The following is a 20,127-nucleotide window of genomic DNA, read 5'->3' as shown; positions in this document are numbered from 1 at the left end:
TTGATAATTTCGTCCCCACATGGGATTGAACCACCGTTCAAGTGAACGGGAACAAAATCAGGACGGTGGTTCGATCCCATGTGGGGACAAAATTATTATAAACTAAAAAATTCCCCTTCGGTACATACATGAAAATATATCAATTCCGAGGTAGAGCGAATTTAGATATTAAAGGACACTTGTAGCTCGAATGATATATAAATGAATCACGGTTAGATGTGATAAGTACTCATATATATATATATATATATATATATATATATATATATATATATATATATATATATATATATATATATATATATATATATATATATATATATATATATATATATATATATATATATATATATATATATATATATATATATATATATATATATATATATATATATATATATATATATATTATATACAGTGGTTCCTCGAGATACGAAAGGCTCAACTTACAAAAAACTCGAGATACGAAAGCAAATACAAAGATTTTTCCGGCTCTACATACGAAAATTGTTCAAGATACGAAAGGTGGTTGCTGTAAAGTCCGAGATTCGCCCGAACCACCGATAACAATTTTAATACTCGCGCACCGCCAACTGAGTAGACTCGCAACCATCCTCCCGATCTTCCATTGGTTCCTGATGCTAGTCACCGCCATGAGATCCTTCTCTTCTATTGGTCAGCATCTCTCCCATGATGCATCTACGTAGCGGTGTGCTTTTTCGGCCACTTCACGGCATCATCTGTATCGTATGCACGCAGTATTTGTTCGTTCTATACAATTTTGTTTATTAACGTAAATTCGTTAGTGATTTCATTGTAGTATACTTTATCGTGTTGTGTGAGAACTTTACTACATACGTGTATGTAATACATAACATAATTACTTACAGTATATACGTAGTCATGGGTCCCAAGAAAGTTGAAATTCACGGAAAGAAAAGTATGCTTTCTTTGGAGACGAAGATGGAGATAATTAAAAAGTATGAAGTTGGTATGCGATTGAGTGTGATCGCCAAGGAATACGGCCGAAATCCGTCGACAATAGGCACCATCCTTAAGCAGAAGGATGTCATCAAAGCAGCTACTCCTTCCAAGGGCGTGACTATTTTGTCCAGCAAGAGAACCCACGTACACGATGCAATGGAAAGGCTTCTTCTTGTCTGGATAAAAAACAAAGAAATTGCTGGCGATACAATAACTGAGACGGCAATCTGCCAAAAGGCCATCGCTATTTTCGGCGATTTGATTGCCCAGGCCGAAGACAACGGAGGAGAAGGGACATCAACGCCAACCCCAGAGTTCAAGGCTTCTCATGGGTGGTTCAAAAAATTCCGTAAACGGACTGGCATCCATTCAGTGGTGTAGCATGAGGAGGCGGCCAACTCGAACATGAAAGCGGCCGAAGCCTTTAAAAAGACGTTCGACGAGATGACTCTCAAAGAAGGCTACAGTTCTCAGCAAGTCTTCAACTGTGATGAGACTGGCCTTTTTTGGAAAAAAATGCCTCGTCGGACGTACATCACGCAGGAAGAGAAGAAGCTACGCACTTTGTTCGAACGCCAGTGGGGATTGCAAGGTGAAGCCCCTACTTGTTTATCATTCAGAGACTCCTCGAGCCTTCAAGGCCCACAAAATGCTTAAGGAGAAGCTTCCAGTGATGTGGAGGGCTAATGCGAAAGCCTGGGTAACGAGGCTTTTGTTCACCGAGTGGGTAAATCTGTGTTTCAGCCCGACAGTGAAGAAATTCTTGGAAGAGAAGCGCCTCCCTCTGAAATGTCTGCTGGTGTTGGACAATGCCCTTGCTCACCCTCCTGGCCTCGAGGAAGATATCGTAGCGGAGAATTCGTTTATCAAGGTTCTTTATCTTCCGCCTAACACCACCCCTCTCCTTCAGCCCATGGGCCAGCAAGTGATATCAAACTTCAAGAAGCTGTATACGAAACGTCTTTTCAAGAGATGTTTCGACATCACCGATACCACAAACCTCACCTTGCGTGAATTTTGGAAGGAGCATTTCAATATTGTAATATTCATCTGACTCATCGACCAAGCTTGGCAGGAGGTTTCGAGGCGAACCTTGAATTCCTTGTGGAGGAAACTCTGGCCTGATGCCGTATCTGCCCGAGACTTCAAGGGATTCGACGTGGGCGAAGCTGGCGCTGCAGATTCAGGAACAGTTGACGATAGTGAAACTGTTTCGTAACCAGATGTTGACGAGATTGTTGCACTCAGCAAGTCCATGGGGCTGGTCGTCGACAAGGACGACATCAACGACCTTCTCAAGGAGCACCAAGAGGAGCTTACGACGGATGACTTGAAGGAGTTGGAGGCCATGCAACATAACGTCGTTCAAGAGGAGTTCTCTAGCAACGGCGAGGAGGAGGAGGACAACTCTATGACAACGGCAGAAATTAAGGATGCTCTAGCTGCTTTTCCAAAGGTGCAATCATTCATAGAAAAGAGACACCCCGAAAAGGCTTACACAGGTCGTATGCTTGCACAGTTCGATGACGTTTGCCTGAGTCGTTTCAGGAACATGGTCAAAAGCAGGCAGAAGCAATCTTCCTTGGATAGTTATTTTTTAAAGAGGCCTTTATTAGGAGTAAGCAAAAAAGGAAGAACCAAGTGATACTACTACGAAAAAAGAGAAAGTTAAAAGTGGTGAAGAAGTTGAAATTTTGTAAAAAAAAAAAAAAAAAAAAAATGTAAAGTATAAAAAAGTAAAAAAAAAATCCAAGTGTAAACACTCTCTCTCTCTCTCTCCATCACTCTCTCTCTCTCTCTCTCTCTCTCTCTCTCTCTCTCAGACACACACACTATCAATTCCTTTGATTGTTTTTGTACCTAATATGTGAATAAAATTGATTTTATCAACCTTTGCATACTGCTACCAATTTGGTTTGCTCTAAGGGTTCCCATCTCTCCTCTCTCCATCCCCCAGCCGGACAACGCCATTTTTACAAACAGTTCGTAAATTGTGCACAGAAAAAATAAAATTTAGACAATTTTACTTCATATAACATACAGTTTCATTACTTTACACTCCTAATTTAACTTTTGAACACAGTATTAATAGAATAAATGCAAAAAGCGGGACATTTTGGGTTGGCTGGAATGAGTTATCCTGATTCCCTTTATTTCTTATGGGGATATTTGGTTCATATTTCAAACAAATTGTACTTCGAACAGCCTTCTGGAATGGATTAAGTTTGAAGTATGAGGTGCTTTATTATATATATTATATATATATTATATATATAATATATATATAGATATAGATATAGATATATATATATATAGAGATATATACTTATATATATACACAGTGGACCCCGAGTATTCACGTTCTCCTGATTCACCGACTCACCTTCGCGGATTTCTGTCAGGAATGTTTCCCGCATTATTCATGGAGAATTCGCATATTCGCGGCATTTTTCATTGAGTAATATCCACAAATTCTTGGTTTTTTTATCAGTTTCATCATAAAATGCACTTTTGTGATAAAACTATTAAAAAAACCATATATGAAAATTCTTAGTGGGTTTTAACTATTCATGGGGGTCGGTACGCATCCCCCGCGAATACTGGGGGACCACTGTTATGTGTATGTATATATATATATATATATATATATATATATATATATATATACTATTATATATTATATATATATATTGTACAATTATAGTTAGTGTAATTTAGCATTAATTTTCCCAGCTACTGACCACATTGGTTCATTGTGCAGCATGTCATCAATTTTTACTGCATATATATATATATATAGTTATAGGGAATATAAGTCATAAAAGAAGTTTTACCTCAAGATAAGAAAAACTAATGTATTTAATTTTTAGCAACTTCTTAGCATAATTAACAATTGTGAACAGAACCACGATCTATGGGTCTGGGATGATTTTGTTATGCAAAAATGGCTTAGTGTTATTAAAAAATTAGAAGATAAATCCAAGGTCCTGTCTAATTTACAATACTTTCTGTTTAACAGGGAGAAGGTGGTGTTAAGAAGTCAGTCACTGTTGTAACAAAACCAATAACTGTGTCATCAACATCATCACTAAACAGTCTCATATCAGCCCAGCCGGTACAGCAGAATTCAGGTAATTTGTGTTAGTTTTGCTGCATATCAATTACAAAAATAACATTTGTATATAATAATGCTCTTGAATTTCTGATTGAAAACATATAAATGGGGTTATTAATATAGTTGTCTGCCAAGCGAACATGTCAGTCATGTACCAAATTAGGACTAGTCCAATGTGAGCAGAGATTGTTTGCTCAGTGGTTTGGTTAAATCTTTTTACCATAGAACATACTGCTTAGAATGATAGTCTTTTGATTTTTGTAACAATCTAAGGATAGACTGGACCCTCTGATTACAATGAATATGATATATCTATTTTCTTCCCCACAATGTAGTCGGGGAATATGTTGGTGCCTCTTGGAGGTTCCTGAAAGTCCACATCAGTTGTCGCATAGGTGTCAGCTACCAGATTGTGGTCCAGTTATCTATTCCAGAATTTTCTAATATTGGTGAACAGATGAAAAAAAATATATTGAATGTAATCTTTTTAGAATTCTGTTGAGGGCTGGAACTCCTCAACAGTTGGTAATCCTTGAGTATCTTTTTATAAAACAGGTACAAACAGTCCTTGGTTATTGGTGGCGATTGTGCTCTCAGGAGGGTGCTGATAAGCGAAAACTGCAATTTACTGAAACTTGGTGATTTATGGTGCTTATGGCACCGATATCCTGTTAATGGCGGCGATAACTCATTTAGGTATGTTATGGCGCCATAGCTCTATTATTGGCACCTTGTGGTGCTGATAACCAGAACTCGGCACGTTATAGTGCCATAAATCACCAATTTTATGGCACTTGTCTTGTGCCATAAAACCGGACCGCCATTAACCAAGTCCACCAATAACTGGGGACTGCCTGTAGTCCCAAAGTTAAACAATCAAACTGCCTCCACCGATTATCATTTTAGCATGAGTTTACCTAGGATTTTGGATTTTGAACGTAGATGAACAGGACAGCAGGCAGGCATATTCACAAAATGGAAAAGTGAGACTCCTCAGGTCATGAGTGACTCATAGACCTACTTGGTAGGATTTTGTTTTTGTAGTTAAATCAGTGATCAGTGACCGTCGAAGTGTACCTTGCGTGAGAAACACCTTTTTGAAAGCCTAGGTTTGTACTCTTGGAAAGATACAAATGGCTTTTTGAAATTTGGTACATTTTATTTTAAAACATTCATATTCCTAAGATAGATGAATTTTAACCCTCTTACGCCGGAGCCCTAAAAATCAAAACCTCTCCCGTATGCCGGGCCTGGTTTGGAGTGAGCGCGGAAGTGGAAAAAATAATTTTTTAAAAAAATTACAGCGCGCGTACTTTTGAAGATTAAGAGTTTATTTTTGGCTCCTTTTTTTTTCATTGCCTGAAGTTTAGAATGCAACCATCAGAAATGAAAAATAATATCATTATCATATGTAAATAATGCGATATATGGTAGCGAAAAAAAGAAAATTCATACATAATTGTATTCAAATCACGCTGTGCAGAAAATGGTCAAAGCTAACCAGTTACTTTTTATTGCGTTGTATTGTACACTAAATTGCGATCATTTTGATATATATCATTGTAAAACAATAAAAGCAACACCGGAAAAATTTTATCACAAAATGATGTACGAATTCGTAACGAGCGGACGTAAAAAAATGTTATTTTCAAAAATTCACCATAATTCTAAATAATGTTCTAGAGACTTCCAATTTGTTTCAAAATTAAGACAAATGATTGAATATTACGATACTGTAGAGTTTTAGATTGAATTGCAGATTTCGACCATTTCGGACGAGTTAAATTTGACCGAATGTCGAAATTTTAATATATATTTTTTTTTATATGGACATATTTCAAAGATGGAAAAAGCTACAACCTTCAATTATTTTTTATTGTATTCTTCATGAATTTGCGCACATTTTGATATATGAAACTCTATAAAAAGGCTAATATGAAAAGGAGCAAATATTAGGATAATGCCATGTACGTATTTCGGAGACTTGCGGCCGCGAATCGGCGCGCGGAGTGAAGGTAAACAAAATATATTTTTCAAAAATTCACCATAAATCACAATAGTGTTTTAGAGACTTCAAATTTGTTTCAAAATGAAGAAAAATGACAGAATATTACTAGGCCGTAAGAGTTTTAGCTTACAATTGCGTTTTTCAACTATTTCGGTAGAGTCAAATTTGACCGAAACGTGGTTTTTTTTTCTATTTATCGTGATTTATATGCAATAATTCGAAAAAAAGAGAAAAAACTACAACCTTCAGTCATTTTTTAGTTGTATTCTACATGAAATTACGCACATTTTCATATATAAAACTTTATGTAACAGCTAATTTTAAATGGTGCAAACATTTCGACAATCGCACAAAAAAATTCTGATTTTTTCGGAAGTTACCGCGCGAACGTAATGTTTTTTTTTCATAAATTCACCATAAATCGAAATATTGTGCTAGAGACTTCCAAGTCGTTGCAAAATGAAGGTAAATGATTGAATATTACTAGAATATAAGATTTTAGCTTACAGTTGCGTTTTTTCGACCATTTCGGTAGAGTCAAAGTTGACCGAAAGTTGAAATTTTTGCACTTAAAACGTTATTTATATGAAAATATTTCAAAACTGATAAAAGCTACAACCATAGGTTGTTTTTTTGTTGTATTGTGCAGGAAATTGCGCACATTTCCATATATAAAAACTTTATGTAACGGCAAATTAAAAGGGTGCAAACATTAGGACAATCGCACGAAAAAATTTATCGGAAGAGTTATCGCACGAACGTAAGGAAAAAGTTTTTTTCATAAATTCACCATAAATCGAAATATTGTGCTAGAGACGTCCAATTTGTTGCAAAATGAAGGCAAATGATTGAATATTACTATAATGTAAGAGTTTTAGCTTACAATTGCGTTTCTCGACCTTTTCTGTAGAGTCAAAGTTGACCGAAGGTTGAAATTTTGTTTTTGCACTTATCGTTTATTTATATGAAAATATTCACAAACTGATAATAGCTACAATCATGAGTATTTTTTAGTTGTATTGTGCATAAAATTGCGCACATTTTCATATATAATACTTCATGTAAAGGATAATTTAAAATGGTGCAATAATTATGTCAAAGTGACGAAATAATTTCCGAGATGTGTCACTGATACTATTTAGTACGATAAGAAAGAAATTCGCGCTTGCGCGCCTGCGTAGCGATTGTAAACAAAACAACGCCTTGATCCGTGAACTCCCAGCATCCCCCAAGGGGCGTGATACAAAAGTTTTCGGCTGGTAGGCCTATAAGTATTTTTCCGCGAATTTTTTAAAAAAAACTTTTTTGAGCCGACGTATGATACGTCCAATCGGCATACGGGAGACATTTTGACTCGACGTTTAATACGTCCAATCGGCGTAAGAGGGTTAAGTTAATATAACATCTTTATTAGATGAGGACCAGGTAAAAAAGTTTAGGTATTTGAAAACCTCAGCTGCAGTAGCTTTTGGGAATTCTGATGTGAAATGTGGTATCACTGACTCAGAGAGTATGAGTACAGCCAGTCTGAAAATTAAGTTGGAAGAGTTAGAATACTTTGGAAACTTGAATGTGCATTGCAGTGTAAGTTGTACTGATCTCAGTAATAATTATTTTTTCAGTTTTAACCATGTTTGGTCGAGCTACCACAGGGATAGCAAGAATGTCTGGAGCTATTAGTGGAACACCTAAATTGGCAGTAGCAGTCACCACAGGTTAGAACTTTATGTATAGTAGCTTATTTAATTTGCTGAACCTGTATGGTTACCACAAAATTGGTACTTTGATATTACATATTTTGAAAATCTGTAGAATAGGTTGGTGTGCATGCTCACTTTTTTTGAAATTCAAAACAAATTTTGCTGCTTCTGTAGTTTTGTATGCTGATTGTAAGGCTTATACTTGTGTAACTTGTTTTCAAGTGAGGCGATTTAACCCATACAGGACGAGCTAAATAAGGGATTTTGACGTAGGAAAAATCTATTTCTGGGTGATTGGCTCGTGTCGCCCTATGAAATATCCTTAAGATCATTATTTCTAGGTAAAATTAATCTAAAACATTACCCAAGAAAAAGACAAATTAAAATTAAGAAATGGTCAATAACAATGACCGTCGCATCTACGTCTATAAAAGAAGTGTCGGTATGGGAATATAGGCGAGTGGGATCACTACCACAAGTCATTCACCATTTAGACCTTCCAACATAAAATCCCCACCAGAGAGAGCTGATACTAAAGGGTGATGCGGCTGCTACTACTACTACTACCGACGCCACGGACAGCAGCGCCCCTAGCGGTCATCCTTAATCTATGAACATCTTGTCCTGCAGGGTGGGTAAAGAAAACAGGGTGGGTTTCATAGGGCGACACGAGCCAATCACCCAGAAATAGATTTTTCCTAAGTCAAAATCCCTTTTCTGGGCTCAGCTCGTGTCGGCCTATGAAATAGTACCAGAGAAACAGACAAGATGGGATAAGGAACAAATGAAACCCAATAGTAAAAAAGAGGTATATAATATAAGTGAATCAGGGACATTACAGTATACAAACAAAGTACTTAAAGCTAACTTATCCTAAACAATGGTATGATAAAGAAAGCAATCAATATAAAGTACTTAAAATTAACTTATATTAGACATAGTAATACATAATAGTGTAATGGCAAAAACAATAAAGAATGATTCACTTAATTAAGATCTTTACAAAATATACAAACTCATTGTGTTTCTACCCTAGCATAAAAATAAGGTAAGAACACTGAAGTACATTATATGTACATAACGTGGATGTCCCTAGCAAAAAAATAAGGGACAATCCACCAATATGATTCTAGCGGCTAAGGCTAGAGTATTCCGAGTAGCATGGCAATAGGGTGAGGCATGTTGGACGAGGTAGGTAGAAAGGAGACCTGGATCTATACTACAACTACTATGCGGTATCAGGAGAAACAATGTTTCCCGCTGCTACCGCAGAAAATTTTAAAGATTCCAAGGACTTCAGGTAATGACGTTTAAAGACTGTCAGTGATTTCCATCCAGTATACTTTTTAAGATCCTCAAAGTTCATATGTTGGAAGTAATTAATTGAGGTGGCTACTCCTCTGATGTCATGTGCTTTTGGAAATGAATCAGGGTTGGCTTGTTTAATGAAGTAAAGGATCTGTTGTCTGATTCCTTTCACTGATAAAGTGCCACCTTTTTCTCTCATAAAGAGAGAACCTGAGGATCTAGGGGATGTACGAGATAGAAAGGCTCTTAAAGTTGATACTGGGCAGAGAGAAGGATCTTGCGGAAGTGGGAATGACTTTCCCAAGGAGCCCACCATTTGCCAGGGGAAATCCTCATTTTTAGCTTAAAAAAGCTTACGATCCGGAGAAAGTAGAACTTCTCCTGAGGGGAGAAATTCCACATACCCGCATCTCTGGATAGAGCCGACAGTTCTGAAATTCTGGTTCCTGAAGCCAGGCTTAACAAAAATAACTTCTTTCTAAGAAGCATTATGAATGTGCAAGACGAGTTGTCAGTATCTGAGGCTAGTTTGAGGACATCATTTAAGAACCATGAAACTGCATTAGGCCTTTGAGAAGGTCTTAAGTCTAGCACAGGCTTTGGGAATAGACGTAAAGTAAGATTCTGTTAGGTCTATTTGGAAACCCAACTGAAAGATTTTCTTCAAAGCCGATTTATGAGTAGCAATAGTGCTAGCTGCTAATCCTTTTTCAAACAAGGACCTGAAAAAGAATATAGCTAAGTTAACTGTTCATGGTTGTAGTGCTTGATTCTTCAGGAAGGATGCTAATTTTTTAACAGCTGAGTCATATTGTCTAATAGTTGACTCTCTTTTATCTGCTTCCTAGAAAGAGGATGTTTTGTGGATCAATGTTAGCATCTTTTTTAGCCGCAAACTTCATGAAGTCCATAAAGTTAGGGTCTGAAGAATTCCTGAGGAAGCGAACACAGTCCTCATTTGTACTGATTGCGACAGCTTGGGATTGGGAATCCGTTGAGGTCGGAGACCCAATTCCAGAAGCAGAGGATACCAGTTGCTCTTTGGCCAGTCTGGAGCAATCAGAGCTACTAGTCCCTTGAAAGTCCTCAGCTTGCTCAAGACTTTCAAAAGAAGATTCACTGGAGGAAAAACATAGATTTTCCTCCATTGATTCCAATCTAACGACAGGGCGTCCGTGGCATAAGCCAGAGGGTCCAGGTTGGGGGCCACATAGCAAGGGAGCTTGTGGTTCGCTTGTGAGGCGAAGAGATCTACTTGGAGACCTGGGGACTCTCCTCGGCATATCCCACCTGGAATGACCTCCCGCCGTCTAGGGACCAATTCTGAATTCCAGAGGGACTGACCGGGACAAAGCGTCTGCTATCACATTTCTTACCCCCGCCAGGTGAGTGGCGGACAGATGCCATCTGTGTTTGTCTGCTAGCGCAAAGATGGCTATCATGACATGATTCACGTGTTTGGATTTGAACCCTCCTCTGTTGATGCAATGTACTACCACTGCACTGTCCAAAACTAGTCTTAGATGAGACTTCTTCAGGGGAAGGAGTCTCTTCAGGGTAAGAAATACTGCCATTGCTTCCAGGACGTTTATGTGAAGCTGGCGGAACTGAACTGACCAAGTCCCCTGAACTTGTTTGAATTGAGAATATCCCCCCCATCCGGACAGGGAGGCATCCGTGTGAATGGTTAACACTGGAAGGGGATATTGAAGGGGGTACTAATTTGGCAAGATTCTTCACTTTTGTCCATGGACGGAGCTGATTGCGAAGGATCTGTGGAAATTACTGACAACTTGTCTCGAGTTTTGACGTTTGCTCTCGATCGCCAAACTCGATTTATATCTTTCAGCCTTGCTTTCAGGAGGATGTCTGTCACTGAGGCAAACTGAAGAGAACCTAGGATTCTTTCCTGGTTTCTCCTTGATGTTTGTTTGCATTTGAGAAATTGTTTCACAGACTTGGCTATTTCTTTTCTTTTGACCACCGGAATTGACAGATTGTGGGAAGATCAAATCCCATTGGATTCCTAGCCACTGAAACGAGACTCCGGAGTGAGTCTGGATTTCGTTTTGTTTATCTGGAACCCAGATGTTCCAGAAATTGAACTACCTTCTTCGTGGCTTTGAAACATTCCTCGACCGTTGGTGCCCAGATCAACCAATCGTCGAGGTATGCTGCTACCATTATCCCTTGAGTTCTCAACTGTTGAACTACCACTTCTGCTACTTTCGTGAATACCCTGGGGGCTACATTCAGACCGAAGGGCATCACTTTGAATGAGAATATCTGATTTCCTAGTTTGAAGCCTAGGAATGGACGGAAGTGTCTGGCTATAGGGATATGATAGTATGCGTCTGTAAGATCGATGGAGGTAGTGACGGCCCCACGGGGCGAAGTAAGGTCCGTACCTGCGAGATGGTGAGCATTTTGAACTTGTCGCAACGAATGAAAGAGTTTAGCTTTGACAAGTCTAAGATTACCCTTCTTTTTGTTGAGCCTTTCTTTGGCACGCTGAATAAGCGACCTTGAAATTTTAGATGCTTGACTCTCCGCAATAGCTCCTTTCTGAAGGAGTTCCTCCGCATAATCTGTCAATTCCTTTGATGGTTCCTGATAGAATGATTTGATTGGAGGAGGATCTTTGACTCCAACTCCAACCCAATCCTTTGGACACGATGCTCTGTGCCCATTTGCTGAACCCCCACCTGTGACGGAAGAGGAACAGCCTCCCTCCTACCTGGGGAGCCTCACTGTTGTTGGGCGGGTTGACCTCCGCGCCCTCCTCGAAGTGCTTACCTCTTTCAGCTCTTCCTGTGCACGTTTGGCGAAGTGGCCCCTCGCCCTGCTACCCTAGAGAAAAAAACCTATTAAAGGTTGGGTAGGCCTGGCTTTCGTACATTGAATTGAAGGCCGGCGAGACTGCGTAAGAGGTGGAAGGTTGGCTTTGAGGAGACAACAGGAGAAGGGTTGCGTCTGCTTCGAAGTTGACGGCTGTCCCTGTTGTGTAACTGGGACGGCCTGAACAAATTGCTGTTGCTGCTGTTGCTTTTGGTAAGGCTGGAACCTTCTTCCTGTCTTCTTTAGCTTCTTACCAGCAGCAGGGGCGGTGTCTCTGTTTCCTCTTGGAAGAGATGCCCCATCTGGCTCTAAGGCTCTGGATTAAGCCTAGCCGCCCTCGTGGTGCACCTCATTCACAGTGGCCTCTGGGAAGAGGTCCGCACCCCCACATGCTGGAAGCTAAGAGTCTATTAGGCTCATGCCTGATAGTTGCCTCCTGCAAGACATGCTTTCGGCAGTTCCTTCTAGCTAGGAAGAAGTCAAAAGCATCAGCTTGGACTGTCTGAAGCTGTGATTTAGCCAGAATCTTGAATAAAGGTTCTGTGGCGTAAGACAGGGCAGCCATTTCCGTAATGATCAGGGAGTTAAGGGACCTCCCAAATCTTGTACGGGCATCAAACTCTGCCTGAATAAGGGTATCAGGCAGTCTTGGAAGCTTCTCGCCAAACTGATCCATTGCGCAGTCTGGCTTAAGCTTACCTACTGAGAACGTGGCAGGTAAGTTCTCCCACAATTCTCCAAAGGCCGGGAAGAGCGGAGAAGTAGATTCCGCTTCCCTCAACTGTGGCATGGGCTCGTCCTTGAGGACTGCCTGAAGAGTCGCTTCAACTACTTTGGTAGCGAACGGAAGAGAAGCCTCCTCCTCCGTAGCGAAATAGTGAAATGGACTCTTGAATGCTTGGAGTTTGGTGTTGGTACATCTCCCAATCCTCCAGGCAGTGAACCCATTCCCGCTGTGCATGATCCCTACTATACAGCACAGTCTCTCGGGAGATCTTATCCTCTCTAGTGAGAGCAGCGACGGTCAGCCTAGCATACCCAATGAAAGGCTGAGTCAGTCCGGGAGGATAGAACTCGAAGTCCTCAATCCTTCGAGTTCCACACTCCGGGATAGAAATCATGCCGTCCTTGAAGGGGGCATAAGCGGCCACTCTCCATGGGTTATCCATGGAGAAGGCTGGTAGGGATTCGTAAGGAGGTAACTGTAAAACACCAGTACCTGCTACAGGGGAGCTTGGCTGAGGAGCCTGGTTAAGACCAGCAAAGCGGTCGTCGTGCTCTCTAACTCGGTTAGAGAGATCTTGAATCGACTGGTTGATGGTGTTTGACAGCTGTGCAAACATCTGTTCAAACTTAGAGCCCAAAGAGCCAACCATCTCTCCCACTTGTTGCATCACAACTGCTGAAAAGGTGGTGGGATCAAAGGAGCTCGGTCCCGCCACCCCAACAGGAGTTACCGGAGTAGATCCGGTAGATGCCAGAGAAGGCGTTGGCTCGGCTGGAGCGCTAGCCTTCTCCTTAGAAGCCTTGCTTCTAGAGCTCTTAGAATAGGAAGAGCTAGGCTTTGCTTTCACCGCGTTCAGCGTAGGAGTCGTTTAGACTTCCTAGCTGAAGAAGACGACGACTTCTTAGAAGTCGTCTTACGCAGTGTCTTCTGTTCTCTCTGGTCCCTTTCACCTTCGGGGGTACAGAGAGAGCGGGAGAGCGGGCAGGGATCTCAGATCCCGTGAAGCCTTGGAATGAAGAGGGAAGAAGGGACAGGGGAAGAAGATCCAGGAGCACCCAAGGAAAGACCTGGGCGCCCGACACACCTACCTCAACCAAACAACCTCTGCCCCTACCTGCCATAGGCTCAATATTCAGGTCCAGGTTGGCCACATCTGGGACCGGCTCCTGCGTAGGACGGACCCGGAACCCGAACCTGCTGCCACCTCCTGCTGGATAAGGAAGCTATGAAGAGGGGAGGGGCCTTGCCAAGATGGGGTTCCACACATTAAACCACGTTCGACTTGCCACCGGGGAAGATCTGGACGGCCAGCTTCTTATCAAGTATATAAGGCTGGCCCTTGGCGGCGTTCTTCCCGAAGCCGCCCACCCAAGCCTTCAGGGTTGCCAGGGCGACTTCCTTCACGGCGGCAGCCTGAAAGAGAAGGTGATATGAAGCTTCTAACGGCGGAGATAGGGTTTAACGAAGCTTAAGACTAAGTGTATAGTGATAAGACCAAGGAAAAAAAGTTAGGAGTAGACTTACCCCACCCAAAATAAAGCTGACTAACGAGGTCGTAGCAGATGGTGCAAGCCTCCGGGTGCCAAACGATCAGTCCGTTGTGGGTGTGGCACACGGGGCGTGGGTCCTACACTCTTCATGGCGCAGATGGTCGTACAAACGTCGCGTTGCAACCATGGGACCTGGCAGTTGGTAGCTGTAAGTGGAGAGATACATGAGTATCAGGTGCACACTTACAGCCTAACAAATACTCCGCTGCATGCCGGAGCATGTAAGTTAGATTAAACCAGAGCCCCGCCGTAATACGTGTGGTAACTAGGCGGTTGGAGTTGGTCTATGGCTAAATGCCGGAGACAGGAAAAGATTCCACCAGGAGTGTGAAGGAGTAATGAACCACGGAAAACGGGGAGAAGAAGGAGATAGTACATAAAATAATTAAAAACTAAAATCACCCGTAATATTAAGGTATATCCGTATATAACGAAGTAAATAAAATTTTCCGGTCTACTAATGAGTGCCCGGGTAAGGAGCGGCTCAGGTCTCCGGTAGCGGAAAACAGGATAGTAGGCAAGCAACAGACCATAGTAATTGCCCACCCCGCCCACTGGCGGAGCCAGACGGACCTATAACCGAAGGGGCCCCCGGCTTCAGCGGAGGCTCCGTCCGTTACGGTAGGGGAAGGGTGGGACTGAGGCAATAGGTGGGGGGTCCTGGCGTAATACGGCGGGAGAGAGAGAGAGGGGGGGTGGCCCCTCTCTCTCTCTCTCTCTCTCTCTCTCTCTCTCTCTCTCTCTCTCTCTCTCTCTCTCCCCCCCGTCGCTACAACTACCCGCTCGGTAACCCGGTACCCGAGACAAGTGGTCGCCCTAAACCCCAGCTGGAATGGAGCTCCAGGCCTCCTCAGAGAGAGAGGGAGGTAGGCTACTGTGGTTGTCATGGCAACCAAGGAGATCCACCAGACCCCTCCCTATAACTGGTAGGGAGGGAAGGGGAAGGGTAAGGTGCTAAGGGACACGTGATCGCAGGTGGCCTAAGCCGTGATAGCAACACAACCATAGAGGGGCCACGTGAACCAGACTGTACCAATACATGGCACAAGCACTTAGGCTAGCCTAACACCCTAAATAACACTGATAATACATCGTAAAGGAGGAAAAGACACTTTTAGTAAAAGAGAAAGAAGCCCAGGAGGAGGCAAGCTGTTCCGAAGAACAGTTGACTACTCGGAGCCAGCGGTAGCCGATGAAGAGCAAGAGCTGGGATGCTGGGCCAGAACACGGTATAGCCCTAAATACCAAACTAAGAGAAAATGGTAAAGGGGCTGTGTCCTAGCTATAAAAACGATGTAATAAACGATGAACGTAAATATAAAAAGCCCATAAGCATAAGATGTCCCAGTATGGGAGACCGGGAAATCTTAAAACGAGGCGGCACACGGCCGCCACGAGTCAACCGGGAGACCGTATATGACCTATAAAAAGGAAAATACTGGTCCCTGGAAGACTAAAATACTAGAAAATACTACTTATGAGGCACTTAACTTAGCTGAAGCAATAGCAGCACGTTCCATCGTAACTGATGAGATAAATCCAAGAAAACAACACGAGAGGAAAAAAGCACTCTAGCGCTGTGAAGCTAATGATTAAGGATGACCGCTAGGGGCGCTGCTGTCCGTGGCGTCGGTAGTAGTAGTAGTAGCAGCCGCATCACCCTTTAGTATCAGCTCTCTCTGGTGGGGATTTTATGTTGGAAGGTCTAAATGGTGAATGACTCGTGGTAGTGATCCCACTCGCCTATATTCCCATACCGACACTTCTTTTATAGAGTGAGCGAGTCAGTTTTACTGACATTTTCTTAATTTTGTTTTTCTCTGGTAATTTTAGATTAATTTTACCTAGAAATAATGATCTTAAGGATATTTCATAGGCCGACACGAGCTGAGCCCAGAAATATATGTATTAAGCACACCCTTAGACCGGGCTAAATTACTTCTTCTTTGTCTCCAGCCTTGACCCATCTCTAAATGGGTTTGCCGTTCTGTGTAAACCTTCTCCATCTTCTATCTTGCATATCCTGTTCTCTTAACCCTTTTTCCAGCATGTCATTTGCTACGTTATCTTTCCATCTGAATCTTGGCCTTCCCTTCCTCCTTCCAACCAGCTCTATGTCCGTGACCCTTCTACACACATGATCCTCTTCTCTCCACATGACATGACCAAACCACTGCAATCTTCTTTGCTAGATCTTCTTTGACACTTCTACCACTTTGACTGTCCCTCTAATATAATAGATTCTGATCCTATCCTTTCTTGTGACTCCACACATCCATCTCAATATCCTCATCTCTGCCACTTCCAACTTCCTTGTTTGAGCCTTCTTTATTGACCACGTCTCAGCCTCATACACTATTGCTGGTTAACTACACTTTTATAAAACTTTTCATCTACTTTTGCACTAATATTCTTGTCGCATAATATTCCTGATGATCTCCAGTTCATTCAAGCACACTGTAACCTGTGGTTTATTTCCGAGTCCATGCCTCCATCCTCCACCACACAAGACCCAAGGTACTTGAAAGTGGTAACCCTCTTGATATTGTCTAAACCTAATTTAACTGCACCCTATTTTCCTTCCGGACTCCCATCCACAGATATTCTGTCGTAGCTCTGGTTATCCTTAAACCTTGATGTTCAAGTGTTTGTCTCCACAACTCTAGTTTTAACTCCGCCCCTTCTCTAGTCAGGTCCACCAAAACAACATCATCAGCAAACATCACACTCCACAGGAATTCTTCTCTGACATCTGATGTAATATCCATCACAAGGTCAAAGATTTGGGGGGCTGAGAGTTGAACCTTGATGTAAACCAACTCTTACGCTAAACTTTTCTGTTGTTCACACAGTGCTCCTTACTTGAGTGGCAACTTCAGCATACATATCCTGGACTGCTTTAACATACTTTTCTGAAACACCTTTCTCTCTCATACATCTCCATACTTGTTGTCTAAGTACCCGATCATATGCATTCTCCAGATCAATAAATACTAGATATAGCCCTCTCTGTCTTAATGTATGTTTTTCCATTGTTTGCTGTAGTACAAAAATAATTGTTCTTCACATATTGTTGTCTCATTCCTTATTCTTTTCTCCATAATTTGTTCACATATCTTCATAGTATGAGATATCAATTTTATCTCTGTAAGTTGTGTAGTCTTGTATATCCCCCTTTCCCTTATAACAATTTTGACCATAATGCTATTTCTCTCGCTCTCTGGCATTTTTTCTTGACACTAGATCTTTGAAAAGATGTCCAAGAGTATATCAATCCCTTCTCTCCCCAAACATTTTCACACCTCAACTGGTATCCCATGAGGTCCAACAGCCTTTCCAGGCTAGGTTTAAGATTGGTCAATTAAAAAAAAGCATCAATGGGAAGAGGAAGATGGTATAAGAAAACAATTTTAGAAATTTTATGTATCTTCTGTGGGAAATTGAAAGTGAATATTTTCAACCCTGTGCAGGGTCTCTTTACTAAGACAGTCATAGAAAATATGCTAGTTCTACCAAGTTATAAATGTTTTCTAATAATTTTTTTATTTTGTAAAATTATAATTACTGCTTATAAGAACTAAAATCAGTAACAGATTCCGAGTATATTTATTGTAAAATATTTACGAGACATCCTTGGATGGAGAGCTGCAGTACATTCTCCCATGAAATCTGAAGGCAAACTGATAACTATTTCCTGTACCGACTCACTGTTAGAGTTGCCGTAAGAGTTGGCATGAGTCATTTATAGCCCATGGAAGTGATTTGAACTTTGTTCAGACTGTTTGGTGCAAAAGTTGATCTTCAAGGGACAATACCTGGAAATAATCCTAAAGATATAATTAGTCGTCAATTAATGATGCCTGCTCACAAAGGGTTAATGTGATTTAGCAGTAAGTATTGGTTGCTGAATAAAGTTACTCTATAATAATTAGAAAGTGCATACAGTAATTGAATTAAATGTGCAAGTTATATGAAGGGAATTCTTGTTTGTTGTAGTGTTGTAAAGTGGAACATTATGAGGTAATTTAAAAGAATACTGTACCTGGTAACATTTTTCTGTGGCAAAGATACTGAAACAGGCATGTATGTTAGAGTCAAGGTGTTTGTTACCAGGAGAGAGTAGATATATTTTTATTAAAGAGACAAGCTGAATTATTCAGAAAACACAGAGGTCCACATTTAGAAATGAATTGTATGCAAGCTTGAATAAAAAATTTTATCATAGCTCTTGAAATTCAACACAGTAGAGTGATTTTTTAAAATATAAAAAAATTAAGGCAGCATTTATTAAAATGCCAACTGTCAGTACTTTGCTACTGTAGGAAAGCAATGAAAGAAAGACTGCTGTTGTCAAACAAATGATTTGGACATATTCATTTCAAATAGTAGATATCATAGTATATAATTCAGAAGGGAGAAAAGATTTTTGTGACTGAATTTTAAAAGTTTTATTGCATACAGGTAGTCCCTGGGTTACGACGGGGGTTCCGTTCTTGAGACGTGTTGTAAGCTGAAAATCGTTGTAAGCCGGAACATTGTCAAAAATCCTATGAAAAGCTTACGTTTAATGCTTTGGGTGCATTAAAGGTTTTTTTTTATTAAAAAAACCTTCAAATATGGATTATTTTGTATTTTTGGTGACATATTTCTTCTGCCAGATCATTGTTGTAAGCATCGTAACCCTGGAACATGCATCGTAACTCTGGAAATAATTTTTGATATAATGGAAAAGCACCCTAACCTTGGAACGTCGTAAGCCGAACCCGTCATAACTCGAGGACTGCCTATACACTCCCTGAACACCTGGATTAGCCCTGGTCACTGGCCAATCTGCACTATATCCCCACAGATTTACTCACAAAGTGGGTAATTTTGACTGTCAGCGCTACCAATGCTACAGGTAAAATCTAGTCAAATGAGTTACATGAGGTCCCGTTGACAACACTGCTGCAAGTACTGGCTGCTAGGGGCTGACAAGCTCAGTTGTCTACAGTTTGCCATGCTGTGCAGACGTAATCCCACATCAGGCAAACTTTTGGTCTTTGCTTTTGGATATCAGATTATGACTTTGGCATGCTTTTAACGTCTTTCTCCTGGAATTACACTTTATTTGGAACTTCTCTCCTAATTTTGACTATTTTGGAATTGCTATGGACAAGTTAGGTATCGGGATGACGTGGTCTGCTAGCTCTTCTGTTTCCACTTCGTCTACAACTTCGACGAACAAGCCTTCGACTGCTGTAGATGTTGGCACTTTTTGATTGTACATGTCCTGCAAGTGTGGGATGAGTACCCTTAAACACGACCGACATCCTCTTTGTTTTTATGTACGAAGGTTCAATTGTAGTATCAGTCAGACGGCTGTAGGGGCTCATTCAGTAAATAAGGAAGCATTAGAATCAGAGTTATTAAAAAACGAAAGGACAAGTTATCAACCAGTATGTTTAGCCTAGGTTCTAGCCTTATGAATAAGTTAACGGATAGTAGAGATAGTGGTGTTAGTAGTTGAGTTAATTCTAATCGTTCTTTTTCAGCCCCCCCCAGAACCAGCCCTGTTGGTTACCGGGGGTCATGGAGAACCACAAGCCTTGAAGGCAGGTTCTGCCGGCCCCCCTGGTGCACAGCAGGCAGTGTTGGCAGCAAATTTCCCCCTTTCCCCTCAAGGTGTAAGTTCTGAGGTTGATGTAGTTAGGTCAGATACAGACGAGCAGGGATAAAAGGTTACGTAGTGTTCAGGAAGAGAATTGTTGGTTTCTTCGGGCTTGAATTCTGTTGTACTTTCAAGTGTGACAGTTTCGTCTGTGGAGCCATCTTCCGTTTTATTTCCTGCTTTGAGTTCTTTGCAACAGGTTTCTAAGTCAGTGGTTGGTCGTTCGGATGTGGTTTCGGGTTTATCA

General features: G+C 41.2%; 1 protein-coding gene across 1 annotated transcript in view; it reads left to right on the top strand.

The window, feature by feature from the left end:
* Positions 1 to 20,127, top strand: part of LOC135196230 (transcription factor SPT20 homolog) — a gene marked incomplete in the record, with an annotated part of 603,094 nt that overhangs the window by 386,058 nt on the left and 196,909 nt on the right. Inside the window, 2 exon segments of the mRNA XM_064222878.1 lie at positions 4,004 to 4,115; positions 7,730 to 7,822. Of these exon segments, the coding sequence (XP_064078948.1) occupies positions 4,004 to 4,115; positions 7,730 to 7,822 (205 nt within the window).

Source organism: Macrobrachium nipponense, chromosome 17, assembly GCF_015104395.2.
Source record: "Macrobrachium nipponense isolate FS-2020 chromosome 17, ASM1510439v2, whole genome shotgun sequence".
Lineage (NCBI taxonomy): Eukaryota > Metazoa > Arthropoda > Malacostraca > Decapoda > Palaemonidae > Macrobrachium > Macrobrachium nipponense.
The sequence above is the reverse complement of the archived record's forward strand: the minus strand, read 5'-3'. Positions and strand labels throughout refer to the sequence as shown.